Source organism: Berghia stephanieae, chromosome 7 (assembly GCF_034508935.2).
Source record: "Berghia stephanieae isolate SIO BIC M18660-M18661 chromosome 7, UCSD_Bste_1.3, whole genome shotgun sequence".
Taxonomy (NCBI): Eukaryota; Metazoa; Mollusca; class Gastropoda; order Nudibranchia; family Aeolidiidae; genus Berghia; species Berghia stephanieae.
The window spans coordinates 46,395,108-46,410,190 of NC_088366.1; the positions used below are offsets into that span (position 1 = coordinate 46,395,108).

Sequence of the window (15,083 nt, forward strand, 5' to 3'; positions counted from 1 at the left end):
AAACAAAAAAACAAGCAATCTAACAAAAATAGTACAAATGTAAATCAAAATCATAACCTAAAATATCATAAAGCTAAATTATAATAACCAAGAACAAACAGGCAGAAGATTTACAGAAAAAAAAATATCCTTTTGTCAAAAATACAATCAAACCAAAAAACAGGATAGGCTTTAAAAGAGAATCGAAACGACATCACTATGATCGTACACCATGCGAACCATAGGTATATATTCAAGTGATGTCCACCACTCAACCCGCTCACACACCGGTGAGAGAATGTGAGTAAAGAGCCTTTTTAAAGGACTCAAATATGCGCCCAGAGAGACTTGAACCCAGGACCTTCAGATCTGAAAGTGAGTGTCATACCACAAGACCACATAGCAGCAAACTATTATGTGCTCCAGTCATTTGTCACATTGAAAATTGTGCTCAAAATGACCTACATAAAATAAAAAGTGTTCACAGTTATCAAAATACCCAACATTACAATAGGTCATTTTCTTCAGCTTGACCCATGGGTATGTTTACAGCTTTGATAAACAAAGCAGCATGTTTACATTTATTACAGCAACGAATCATATTATTACGATCAATGACTTGATTGGAGAAAATCCTACCATTACCATGTTATATATTTTGTTTGATCGCCTCCATCAACAAAGTGAAGGGAGTAGAACGAAACCAAACAGAGAATAAAAATGAAACTCAAACACATTGGCATCTTGGAATCAATTTTATTATGAAAGAAGAACAAAGCAATCATTTTTAAAATTCAATAGTAAAAATTGCATACATATTTGTATAAATTTATTACATCAAATAAAGACAAAGCCAAACTTTAAGAATAAATGTCCAAATCAATTTGTGTTGTAGTAGTACTACTAAATTTTCTAAAATTTAACATGGGCTGCACGGAACTATTTTACTTTGTGCGGCTTTGTGGTCTTGTGGTATGACACTCGCTTACGGATCGGAAGGTCCTGGGTTTGAGCCTTGCTTGGTGCACCGTCGAGTCCTTGGAAAAGCCCTTTACTCACATTCTCTCACAGTACTCAGGTGTAAAATTAGTACCTGGCCGTTTACAACGTTGTCGCTGTCCGATAAAATTGTAATATCACCTAACAGGCGTCATGTCACGTCTTACATGTTAAGTGTTGCTGTTGGCCAGGGGCCCCTTGTAATGCGCTTTGAGCACGTTTAGTGATATTGCGCAATATAAAGTCTTAAGTTTAAACTAACCCAACTCTGTGATCTAGTCATTTGACACTCGCCTTCAGATTGGTAGGTCTCTGGTTTGAATTCAGATCAAGCAGTCCAAAGTTGAATCCTAAGAAAAGGTTCTTTACTCACATGTTTTCATTGTACTTAGTGTTAAATAAGTATCTGGCCGGTAACAGCATTGTCTGTCTTGTCCTATATCTTAGGAGTTGCTGTTGACTTGGAACCCCTCATAAAATTATATGAGCATGTTAAGTGGATATTGCGCTATAAAAAAGAACATTAAATTTTTTTTATTGTACTGCAAAATCTCTTTCCAAGCCTTTAAAAAAAACTTTTAATCACAACAACAAAATATCTTAAAAATAGATGATGTGATCTCACGTTTAGTCATAGACACATCACGACATCATTTGGTCAGGAGTAACACTGGTGTGTTTTTGGTAGTTTTATAGATAATATAGCTAAAAGTACATAAAAGAATAAAAATTCAAATCCGTTCTAAAATTAAAATAGGGTCAGGGGTCAAATAGCTCCGTGCAGCCCATGTTAAATTTTTGCCAATGAGTACGGAATCATTGGCAAATCTAAAATTGATAAAACTATTTGTTACAGATTGATATATGTGGGCAACTTGCAAACCTCTTTTTAATTTAGGGTAATTTTATCATCCAAAACAAAAGCAAGAAGAGCCTTTGGAATGCTCAGAAATACAGTAGAATTACTTTTAACCGAAATTTTGGGGACCTTCTAAAACATTTCGGTTTAAAGACCTTTTGGTTTAAAGCAAGTTCCTGTTTTGCGATGTTTTTCAAGGGTAGTAACTATTTAAGATATTTGCTCATTTAATCGTATCATGGGTTTCCCCTTAAATGTAGTTGTTGAATAAATGCTGTCTTCGTAACCATTTTAAAAATTATTATTTTTTAATTTTATTATTTTATTAAATTTTTTTTGGTGTGTTTTCGTTTTCAATTCAAAATTGTTGAAAGAGTTGAGTTCGGGATGCCGTATTTTTTACATATCTCTGTCTTGATCAACTTTTTTTTCATCGACTTCACATAGTATTTTGATTTTAAACTCCAACGTGTAAGCACAGTGCTTTCTTTTAGACATCTTTTAGTAAAATGTAAAGCTAAAATAAGATCGAAAGTTCTTGTACGATAATTGATAATGAATGATGCGCAGCTACTCAGGGGTGAAGTGAAATGGAAATGAAATGGCGTGTCAAGGCTAAGCGGTCTACTACACACCTCTCTTTTGTTGAAAAGCCATTAGGTTGAAAGCCTCATTACATAGAACCCCCCCCCCCCCCCCACTCTCACACACACACATTCAATCAAAGTGGAAATGAAATGGCATGTCAATGGTAAGTTGTCTACCACCCCCCCCCCCTCCTTATTGTCGTGTTGAAAATCCAACCAGTTCCAAAGCATCAACACACGAGCGAGAACATCTTGCTTGCATGATTCTACACCCCAACTCCCCCTCTTTCCTCATTTTTCGCCTGCCAGTCACCGTTGACTTCCTTTTCCAGTCTGCAATCTTGGTGCTGGCCAAACCCAAGTGCAGTGATTGAAGTGTTTGGCTACCCCCCACCCTCATCTTATTTATACTTACGCTCTTTGTTTTAAATATCGCCGGGCATTATTATTTGGGGCCACCTTCCCGAATTTTTGAAGAAAAATAGAGAGAGAAAAAGGGAAGGTGCTCTCAAGTTGTTTCGGTTTAAAGAAAGTCCTTCTTAGAATTATTTCGGTTCATCACAAGAATTAGTACAAAGATAATGAAGAAACTAGTATAATTTATTAAATTCTTTGCGGTTTAAGGTATTTTTCGGTTTAGCTTCTTTCGGTTTAAAGTAATTTTACTGTATCTGGAAATCAAGGAAAATCACCACTAAAACAAAGCTACGTCTCTTCAAAACAAATGTTCTATCTGTTCTCCTTTACCGGTCTGGATCATGGAAACTGACAGGCACCATCTCCAACAAACAAAACGTATTCCAAAACAAATGCCTAAGAAGGATCCTAAAGATATTCTGACCAAAAGTTATTTCAAACAAAGAACTGGCTAAACGCACTGAAATTAAACCAGTATCTGAAGCTGTAAAGAGGAGAAGGTGAAAATGGACGGGATATGTCCCCAGAATGGATCTGAGTGCCATTCCCAGGATAGCCGTCAGGTGGACCCCCCCCCCTACCCAGGGAACAAAAAGAAGGGGCCGCCCGCTGGAGGAGGAGCATCGAAAGAGAAATGAAAGCTAGTGGATGGCCTTGGGGACAGATGACCAAAATGGTCTCCAAACAAGAGAGATGGCGTTCCACCGTGTCAACCTTATGTGCTGATCAAGCACCAAGAGGATAGGCAAGTAAGTATATGGGAAACTTGTAAACCTCTTTTTAATTTAAGGTAATAAAAAAAAAATTGAGCTTTTATATAGTGCAATATCCAATAAATGTACTCAAAGCGCTTTACAAGGGGTCCATGGTCAACAGCAACATTTTAAAATTTAGGACAGGACATGACGCCTGTTAGGCGATGTTACATTTTTTTCGGGACAGAGACAATGCTGTAAACGACCAGGTACTCATTTTACACCTAAGTACGGTGAGAGAATGTGAGTAAAGAGCCTTCTCTAAGGACTCAACTATGCGGAGAGCGAGGCTCAAACCCATGACCTTCCAACCTGAAAGCGAGTGGCATACCACTAAGCCACACTTTTTATCACCCACTGACTCCAATGATTATTTATAAAGTCTGTTAGGTCATTTGACGGGAATCCCCATCTGGCTGCCCTGTTGCCAGATTCATTTGCACACACCTAAAGACTTTACTACCTGACTGATTTTGATTGTTGATGGCTCAAAAGTTTTGTCTCTAACTACGTTAATTTCCACAATGCTTCAGAGCTCATAGAGCCGGAGTTTATCCTAGTTTCTATAGCGTGAAACAGACAATAGCAATTGCTTGCTACCCTTTGGATATGATGCTAGTTCATTGCAAAATACTTTCCACCTAACCGACTCAGCTACCCAATCAATGCTGAGTGGAGTGGACAGAGGGGAGGGGGGTTCAGAAGAAAAAAATCTCGACTGCACCTGGGAACAATTTCAGTCCCTTTGCTAATGAAGCGAGTGCTCTACCAACTCAGCTATCAGGACCAGAATCCAGCCAGTCGTGTATAAGTTTTGTTATTTTTCAATCGCTATGACTATGGCAATGGCACAATTTTGAAACCAAAAGATGAAGTTATTAGACTTCATCATCTTTGATGCTTCCTGTCCTTAGAAACGTAATTCTTGACCACAATACACACAACACATGCATTGATGATGTAAAACACAAGCCCTGCAGCCCAAATAGGCAGAAAGGTATTGTAGCCTTTAAATTCCAAGAAATAAGCAGGACAAAGCCACAGACCCTGAAAAAAAAATTTTTAATAAAAAAAAAATTTAATTAAAGAAAGACACGTAAATTTCCATTTCAATTTTCATGAAAGCCAACATTATTCAATAAAAATAAATAAAAAAGTAAATTACCTTTATTCATCCCTAGGGGGAAATTTTTCTTTAGGATCTATTCCAAGGGAAGACTGGAATAACCCAGTGCAGCGCCGCAAAGTGAGCTAAGGCTAGGTGACTTGCTCAAGGCCACAAAGTGCAGCAGCGAGTGATCAAACTCGGTATCTTTCAGGTATGAAGCAAAGACTATACCGCTGAGCCACACTGTTCCAATATTACAAGTGTTTACAATTGAAAACAAAAATTTGAAAAAATTAACCAAGAGGAGAACGATTTGAATTAAAGTGTTTGGAAAAAAAAAGTAATGAATAAAAATTAATATAACAGCTTTGAAAAGGAACAAAATACCAAACACAGAATGTTCTGGGCTCAAAACCCTTCTTCAGCAAATAACAAAAAGCAATGAAAATATTGATACATCACTAAAAATTCAGAGTCAGAGATGTTTTAATGTTGCTGTAATAGTAGGGTCGTGGATTCGAGCCCCCATTACCACAAAGATTTTAATATCTATGGTCTTCTGTCACTTTTCTACTCACTTCATTTTTTGTTATTATCAACATAAATGCCTGCTCCACTCATTTCCCTGAATTAATATAGTAATAATAGTAGCAGTAGTGGTAGTAAATTTATATGGCATTTCCCCCCCTTAGCTTCAAGTTCCTTTTGGATGTCATAGGACATCAAAAGAAAACAATATCTACACATATGAGTCAATAGAAGGAATAAACATGATTGGGTAATTACATACTCTATATGACCACCCACTTGCACGAACACATACATAGTCATGCAAACACACACATATATACACACAAACACATACTTAAACAACCACCTGTAAAGAACATGTTTAGTGAATATTGCGCTCCATAAAAGCTTAATTTTTTAATTTAAAAAATAAAAAAAAATTTCCCACAACATCGAATCCATCTCAAACATCATAAATATCTTAAAAAGTGTGTATGAAACAATGCCTGGCAAATAATATAATATACTTATATAGCACCCATTAATCCACTGACAAGTGATCTAGGTGCTATACAATCACTCAGACTATATAAACTAGCATTCACACTACTCGCTTACACACATACGCCCACACACAGAAACTTTTCCGCGTCCACATACTCTTTAAATACACATTACTACCCTAAATTAGAACATAAATCATAACAATTGTCGAAAAACGCTCTTCTAATAATTCGGTTTTCAAGTTCTTTTTAAAGGTATCAAAAATTTAACTGTTTTTAGTATTATAAGAAAGGGAATTCCACGACCTGGGTGCAGTCACTCTGAAGGATTTGTTGTGAAAAAAATACTTAGAGGGTACCTCTGTCAGAAGAAGCATACTATTACTATTAGATCTTAGCGATCTGCAAGGTTTTTAATGAGATACAAGATCATTTAGATAGGGTGGTGACAGGCCATGAAATGAGCTATAACAAAAACATAAAATCTTGAACTCAATACACTGCTTCACTGGCAGCCAATGAAGAATTTCCAGAACAGGTGAGATAGGATCGTCCTGTTTGATAACATCACCAATCGAGCCGCCCTGTTCTGAACCTGGCCCCGCAGTTTTTTGCACAGCTTGCGGCCACAAAATTAGGTACAATTTTCTGATTTGAATTGCAACGGCAAAATCTGCATGTTTTGCAAATTTTTGACAAATTCTTTGATTTTTTATTTTTGTGCAAAATTTGCGTTCCCCCGCAATGATGAAGGAGAAGTTTGAGCCAGGCAACCCCGAAAGCTTTGATTTTTCTTTTTTATAATAATTTCATTGACAGCAATTTTTTATTGTAATTTTGTTTTCCCAACTTTGTGCCTATTTCCAAATCTGTATAATTTCTGGAAAAATTATTTGCCATTTTTTGTCCCATAATTTTGAGTTTGAAATTGCATAATTCTACAGGGATATTTTATTACATAAGTTGCATGTAGTTAATTGTTAGGTGTGATACAACATATTTAAAAACCTGCAAATTTTTTGCAAAATTTACTTATTTTCTTTGCAAAATTTTGAAATATTTTTGCAAAAAAAAAAAGCGGGGTCAGTTCTGAACATTTTGCAATCTCTGCAAAGAAAGAAAGAAAGAAAAAGTGTAGGCTGATTTTTTTTTTTCTTGTATTTTTCTTTCTTGCTATGCCAGGCATTGTTCCAAACACACTTTTTTCAGAGCTTTATTTTACACAAGTGCCTGCTCCCTAATTCGTCACTTTGATAATGTCAAACATCTTTACCTGTCCAACAAACCAAAGAGCTAGTGTAGCCAATCCTGACGTCAAACTCATTTCCAGTTGAGGTGTTATGATGGGCAATAGGCTGAGATACCAAAGGAAATACTGGCAAATGGAATACAAAAGAGTAATAAACAAAAATGAATATAACAACTTAAAAAAAAAATTTTTAAATACCAAACACGGAACATTTCGGGCTCAAAACCTTTCTTTAGCCAACAACAACAACAACAACAACAACAACAAAAACCCAATAAAAACATAAATACATTAATAAAAAAAAGAGGTCGACGATTAGAATGTATTTATGTTTTCATTTTGTTGTTGTTGGCTGAAGAAGGGTTTTAAGCCTGAAACATTTTATTTAGCGCAATATTCACTAAACGTACTCAAAGTGCTATACAAGGGGTCCCTAGTCAACAGCAACACTTAACATGTAGGACAAGACATCATGTCACGCCTTTTAGGCAAAATGACAACTTTTTCAGAGACAACACTGTTAACAGCCAGGTACTCATTTTACAACCGAGTCACGGCGACTAAAACTCGAACTTTTAGTTTGAGCCAGCGCTCCACCAGTGGGAGGGTAATTAATCAAGTTGTGACAGGTCGATGACTCATCATGCTACTGGCATCGGCATTTTCGCTACCTGTATTTTTTCTCTCTGATTCTGCATTTTATTGATATTTTCAAATAATCGTTGCTCAATAATCCGTTGACGTAACTTTTTCTTATTCATATATTCTTGTTCTTCATAATGTAAAGAATATTGTCATACCATTTGTATGGCTATGAACCGAATGGTTTTACAACGCCACTCTCCATGAGTTGTACTATAATTCAATGCAAGATCATAACTATAATTGGTAAGAAAAATGTGAATAAATAGCATAAGTCACCGTACAGGCAAATAATTTTGGGATAATCAGAAGCAGAAGAGAATGAGGAAAAAGTGTATGTAAGTTTTATGGCCTGTTCAGACCTGGCAGTCCTGTGAGAGGTCTTGATATTGTGGTAACTCCTTATCAAATCCATCAGTATCCTGTCCACAAATTAGCCAGTCACAGTGATGACTGGAAGGTACGTGTTAGTGTGTGTCTTATAAAACTGATATCCAATCATTCCTTATGAATAAGATTCATTTGATGACATATTTCATTAATTAATAATATAAATTCTATGGTCTGTCACGTTCCCGATCACATTGTCAGTAATAAATTTACTAAGAAATATTTCTATCACTCTCTCTCTTCTATTTTCACACATCACAATTAACAAAGTTTCATGTCTAATCACAATGCATGCAACACCATTATGAAAACAAAATAAACAAGTTTAACAATAGTTTCTCATCTATTTTCAACACCAACCAGAAAGGAGAGATATCATTCTAATATTTAGGATTATTATTAGGGGCCTTTATGAAGTACTGACGTTGGTTCAACTTGAAGCAATGATGTTTCCATTGTGAAAGACAATTTTGCTTTTTCACTTCGAAGTCCTCCTGCTCTTTTTTCAATCTTCCCTATGCTAGAATGGAGCAGTTGACCACCTTGCTCGCCATGGAATCCTAAACCTATCTTATATCGCTTCAACCAGTAAATGCAGTGCATTTCCAATATATGTAATTTGGGGGTAATTGAGTGAGGGAATGCTTCTCTGTAATTCTGCAAATACCTTGCGACGGCTTCCTCTGCTCTTTTAATTTCTTCTGATGACATGTATTTGAATGGGATACTAATTTATGTACATCGCTGTAGCTGTCATTTAAAGTATTATATTTGATCTCAAGTTGAATTATTTTCGTGATTAGGGTGTCTCTTTGGGTGTTTGTACTAACTGCATGTATAGCTGTCTTTGTAAGGTGTCTGTAGATTACTTTCTTTATGTATTTGTGGCAGTGATTGGCAATGAAGTGGCCACCTTGAAATGCTTGAATGACAATTTTATTCTGATCTAAAACATGTTGTATTGCTTTTCTAACTGGTCCGATGATACTTTATTTACATTCTTTCATGTCATGCAATTTTTTCTTTATCTTTTTAAGTTGCTTCTCCCACCTCCTCTTTTCAAACATCTTTTGCCACAAAGTCTACATAGATTATTTAGTTTTGTTATATGAGTTTCAAGAGAATGTTCCATCCTTGTCTGAAGTACAAAAAAAAATTATTTCAGTACCACAAATAAAATTAATATAAAAAAATAAAATCACTCAACCAAAAATAATAATGTTATTTCACACAACGGATTGCCCAGATTTTAAATAATCATAACTTTTTTATTTCGTGTGAATTAAGCGTACTTCTTGGACATACTAATTGCAAATTTATTGTATTATTTTAGGGTGTAAGAAAATATGACCCTCATGGTGACAAAACATGTTTTAAAAATATTTTAATCAATGATATACGGTGGACAGAACAATTTCACTCACTAATTTGAAATATTCTTATCTGCTTTATAATCCAATTGGCACTTCACAAAAATATATATAATTACGACAGAAATTTAAAATATTAAAAAAAAATAAGAAGAAATTGTGTGTGACACATAGGTTTCCAGTATTAAATGATGTAAGGAGTGCATTTCTTATGAATTTTTTGACAATATCACCCTTGTTTTCGGACCTCGCTTACCTCCCCTTGTTTCAACTGACGAAGGTGCAGGTAATTAATCACTTGTGACAGGTGAAGTTCCCTGTTATCAGTGATTTGCCTGTGATCAGGGGAGTGGAATGGGCGACAGGGGACGATGCACAGTGGGTGGCACGATGCACAGTGGGTGGCACAATGCACAGTGGGTGGCACGGGGGATACAGCAAGATCAAAGCAAAAACTAAAGAGTCAAAAATTAAGTTAGTTTTATTCGCCGTGGAGTACAGTGAGAGAATGTGAATAAAGAGCCTTTTCCAAGGATTCAACTATGGGCTGGTCAGAGTGAGATTTGAACCCAGGACCTTCCAATCCGAAGGCAAGTTTCATACCACTAGACCACATCACCGCACAGAACAAGAAATGAAGTAAGTAGAGAAGTGGCAGAAGACAATAGAGAATAAAACCTTGTTGCAGTATGGAGAGATAAACCCAAAACATGGCTGCTATATCACCGCTGCCTGACCACAATAGGGATGCGCTACAAGTGATCCATTCAGCAATCCATAAAAAAGTGGTATCAAATGTAGTAACTATCTGAGTCCCTCTCGCAACTTCTTGAGGTCATGGGGTCAACTCACAAACACCACAAAAGTTTGTTGGCGAGCCAGAAGTTATGCTATAAGCTTTATTTTCAACACTAAGATGTAATTCAGAGACGATTGAGACATTGAGTAAGCTCTGATGTTGGGTGAATAATAATTCAGAAAAGTGAGTGGAGTACGCACTTGTGTTGAAAATAACAAGAAGTGAGCAGAGATGAAATGGAAGACGATAGAGAATAAAAACTTTTGCAGTGATGGGGAGTTGATCCCAGGACCCAGACTGTTACAGCATCTCTGTCTGGCAAAGAAAGGGATACTCTACAACTACAATTGACGCCATTCACCATTGCAAAGAGAGTTGAGCTAGTTTTCACTCTGCATACCTGAGACGTGCAAACTTTATTGGCCATGACAAAGACGAAGGTACACAGAAACCAACAAAAGGGCTGATCTCTGTGGAATTTTACAGCTACGACGAGCAGTAGAAACATCTGTGGCAGGAAGACGAGGAGTCGAAGGTATAGTGGCACCCCCTGGTGGACGTCCGTTGTTAAATATAGGAGGTAGAAGAATGGGGAGAAGTTGTGACGGATGTCACCCCGTACTATGTGATATAAGTATGTCTCGTAAATGAAGATCCAACCATACCTGAGAATGAAATGAATAAAATAAAATTCTTGTAAAAAGTTGAGCTTTTATATAGCGCAATATCCACTAAACATGCTCAAAGTGCTTTACAAAGGCTAACAGCAACATTTAACATTTAGGGCGGGACATAATGCCTGATAATACAATAATGCGATAATACAATTTTTCCGAACAGAGACACCCGAGTACAGTGAGACAATGTGAGTAAAGAGCCTTCTCCAAGGACTCAACTATGTCCTGAGTGAGGCTCGAACCCAGGACCTTCTGATCCGAAAGCGAGTGTCATACCACTAGAACACAATGTTGCAAATACAAACAGCTTATCAATTTTTTTCTTTTTTAAACCTGAGCTTTGTATAAAGCTTATATTTTTTTCAAAATTTTTAATGAAAAGGATCCTCAAAAACTCAATTGGTAGAGAACTCAAAAACAGTAACAGACCGCCCAGTTTTTTTCTGGGTGAAATTAATCTTCTGCTATCTGATTCATCAATCAACCCAGAAGTAATTGGGTAGCCGGGTCTGTTAGATTATGTATAAAGTACTTTTTTGTCCATAGACCACAGAGTCAAATGCAGTACCCCATCTGCTCGTTACCTATACATAGATTATCATGAAAACGTAATCCTATCTTAATTTGAAATCAACATTATTGCATTAAACATGAAAAATATCTGGTAATTTCAAAATGTTCAATAATCAAAAAGCTATAAATATATCTATGGTTCTAATTTATTGGAGTATAAGACATTTGGTAAGACATTTCCAAAAATAACTTTGGTATATACGACTAGTCTGTGCGGCTATGTGATCTTGTGGTATGACACTTGCTTTCGGATCGGAAGGTCCTGGGTTCGAACCTCGCTGGCGCATGTTGTGTCCTTTTTACTCACATTCTCTCACCATACTGAGGTGTGAAATGAGTACCTGGCTGTTAACAGCGTTGTCTCTGTCTGAAAAAATGGTAAAATTGCGTGAGAGGGCGTCATGTCTCGTTTTACATGTTACATGTTGCTGTTGGTCAGGGATCCTTTGTAAAGTGCTTTGAGCATGTTTAGTTGATATTGCGCTATATAAAAGCTCAAGTTTATATATGACCTCTAATGTGTTCTGGGAGAATGAATATTCCATTCTAAGTACAACACCCAGGACAGTAAAATGTGTAATCTAAAGCTATTGGAAAGGGGTTGCGTGGTACAGAGGCATGGTCTTGGCTTTGTACCAAATGTACTGAGTTCAACTCTACACTGCTCTGGGCAGCCTTGAGCAAGTCACTTCACCTTAGGTCACTTTGCAGCGCTGCACTATGGCTGATGCCTGAGTTTTAAGTTAATCCAGTCTTCCCTTGGAATAGACCCTATAGACAAATTTCCCCTTAGGGATGAATAAAGGGAATTCATTTATTTTATTTTAAATACAAACATAATTTTAAAATTGTGAATTCAAATCATCTTTACATGATATAAAAGACGACTGTCAGACTTCCAAGCACTAGAGCCGATACAACACCAAAAATGATCCTCTCTCTATTGGGAAGCAGATGAAAGATAAATGATTTTATAGTCTCAATTTTGCTTCTATTTCCTTTGATCTGCCTCCTACTCTGAACACAAGTCGACGGACTGTCCGTTTTGTTGAGATATAAATAGATGGGCAATGCGTAAGTGATGGGGTAAATCTTAACATGAATGGACATTGCATAAAAGATGGCGGACATCACTGTCTTTCCGGTAATGAGAAATTTGAGACTGGCGATGACCAAAAATGCCATAATGGACTCTGCATTTCCTCGACTGGACACTGTGGCGGCAAGAGGGTTGCACAGCCAAAGTAAGGAACAGTTGATGGCAACCTGTTTGCTGTGACCCAGTTGCAACAAAAGGTGATAAATTGTGTGTCCAACCAAAACATCGAATACGACAAATACAATTTTTCCAAACAGAGGTGACAGCCAAGTGTTCAGGGACAGCACCCATGCCAAAAGTGGTGTGTATCTGTAGGTGGATCTGAGGTATGGAGATTTCCCCTGAGAAAATACAATAATAATGATAAAAGTATTAATAATAATAATAATAATAATAATAATAATAATAATAATAATAATAAATGGCATTTATATAGTGCTTTACCCCGTTGTCAAAGGCTCTAGGCGCTTTACAGTGATATAAAACAAAACATATTACAGTAAGACAAGTTTGATGGAAACGTGATACGAATTCAATTTAACAACAACAAAATATGATAATAGTATTACAACATTATGATGTAAAAAGATAAAACTTTAAGCGAGATTTGAACGTTATTATTAATACAGAAAATAATGAGGTAGATCCTTTGGGAATTATCTTAAGCAAAAATACAAGTAATACAAAGCTGTTAGAATCTGTGGACTGTAAAAAGCAACAAAATGGATATAACAGCTTTAAAAAAAAAAAAAAACACACACAAAATACTAAACACGAAACGTTTTGGTCTCAAAACCCCTTTTCAGCAACAACAAAAAAAAACAATAAACCCAATAAAAACATAAAATCATTACTTAAAAAGCAGACAGAATGCAGAAAAATAGTCAAGGATCTCACTACCAGTACATTTGACTGGGGCAATTCTTTTTTTTTTTTTAAATTTAACAACATCAAAGTATTACTTATTATACAAAGGCAATGGGAAGTAAGAACCCTCAACTTCGTTATTGAGCATATCGCAAAAAGAAAAAAATATTTTGCACTTGTATTTCAAACATTAAATTAAAAAAAACAAAAACAAATAAAATCAAACATAGAGGATCACCCCCCCCCCTAAAAAAAAACAAAAAAACCCCCCAAAAAACAAAAGAAAAACAACAAAAAAACAAACAAACAACAAAACAAATAAACCCCCCCACAAAAACATAGAGTTCTAACAAAATAAAATTTTAATTTCATAGCCCTACCAAGCAACTTTCATTCCAAATTCATTGACTTATGATAACATGCACTGATATCCTCTACCTGAGACACAAAGTCAGCAGCATCTGAGAAGACGTAATAATCGACATCAGTAAACTTAACAGCCATGTTGGCATCTTGCCACATTCCATATATCAACAATACAACCCTGGCCAGGAAGGAGGCAGCTAGGATGTTCGTTATGGTATCCATTGGTTTCAGTTGGACAATCAAGTTGATTTTTGGGGACAATGAATTAATGAATTGGAAACTTTCCAAAATTGAGCTCTGAAATGAAAACGAAAAATGTAGATAAATAAAGTTAATAAATAATGACAATGGCACATTACTATTATTAATACTTAACATTTTAAAATTCATCCTTTATTACTGTCAGCACCCCTCTCTCTCTCTCTCTCTCTCTCTCTCTCTCTCTCTCTGCATGGGCGAAAGAAGCCGAGTCAACGAGCAAAGGCTAAAGAAAGACCGTACGAGGTGTAGGTAATTAATTTTAAAAATTATCAAAAACTGTGAAGAATCAGAAGGTTTGAGAAAGTTGCAAAGACCGTTGAAACATGGAAGTTTTTAAAATAGAGATAGGCTTTTGCAAAGATATATCTCGTAAAGTGTAGGTAGTTTCAGGTCTACTAAGTGGCATTACGGCACTATCACTATCATAATTAAAAAAAAAAAAAAAACAAGGCAAGGGGTGTCGTCAGTGACAGTTTCATTTCTGATGAATTTCTAAGAAATTACGCTCACCAACAAGAGACCATTTCTGGTAGGCCAAAACAAATAGACATGATAATTACTAATTGTCTGTCTATCATTTCTGGCTAACAAATTATTTAAAAAACAACATTCTCTGGAGCTGGAAATATAGAATTGACAACAACAATATCATCGATGGAAATCGGTTTAGAAATACCTAGAAATCGAAAGTGAAACTAGGTAGGGAACGGACACAGTAGATTGCCGGTTTGACGGTTCCATGCCAAATCCAGAAACTATGGCATTAAAAAAAAAAAAGGTCTGAAGTTGGAAAATCCAATAACCCAACTTAAAGTAAAATGGATGTAGACGTCTAGCAAAATTACACTTACATTAATTTTCATTAGGAAACTGGCAATACAAAGTGAAAATTTAATTCACTCAAGACATACTTGGCTGTGGAATAGAAAAACAAACATTCTTGGACACTGAGAGCGGAAAGGGGAGTGTCTTAGGCAGGGAATCATAACAATACAAAGACTGGACTTTTCGGGTGAAATTTTATTCACCAAAGGCTGTTACCATTTAATGAGCTCAAAGCGCTCTACAAAAGG

General features: G+C 36.1%; 1 protein-coding gene across 1 annotated transcript; it reads right to left on the bottom strand.

Moving 5' to 3' along the window:
- Positions 1 to 718: 718 nt before the first annotated feature.
- LOC144977371 (GPI alpha-1,4-mannosyltransferase I, catalytic subunit-like) lies at positions 719 to 14,695 on the bottom strand. The gene is made up of 6 exons (XM_078922521.1): positions 14,521 to 14,695; positions 13,822 to 14,046; positions 12,289 to 12,857; positions 10,568 to 10,832; positions 6,991 to 7,092; positions 719 to 4,643 (listed from the first exon to the last, which is right to left on the bottom strand). The coding sequence occupies exons 2-6, from the start codon at positions 13,969 to 13,971 to the stop codon at positions 4,485 to 4,487; spliced, it is 1,245 nt and encodes a 414-aa protein (XP_078778647.1). The 5' UTR covers positions 13,972 to 14,046; positions 14,521 to 14,695; the 3' UTR covers positions 719 to 4,484.
- Between the last annotated feature and the right edge of the window lie 388 nt (positions 14,696 to 15,083).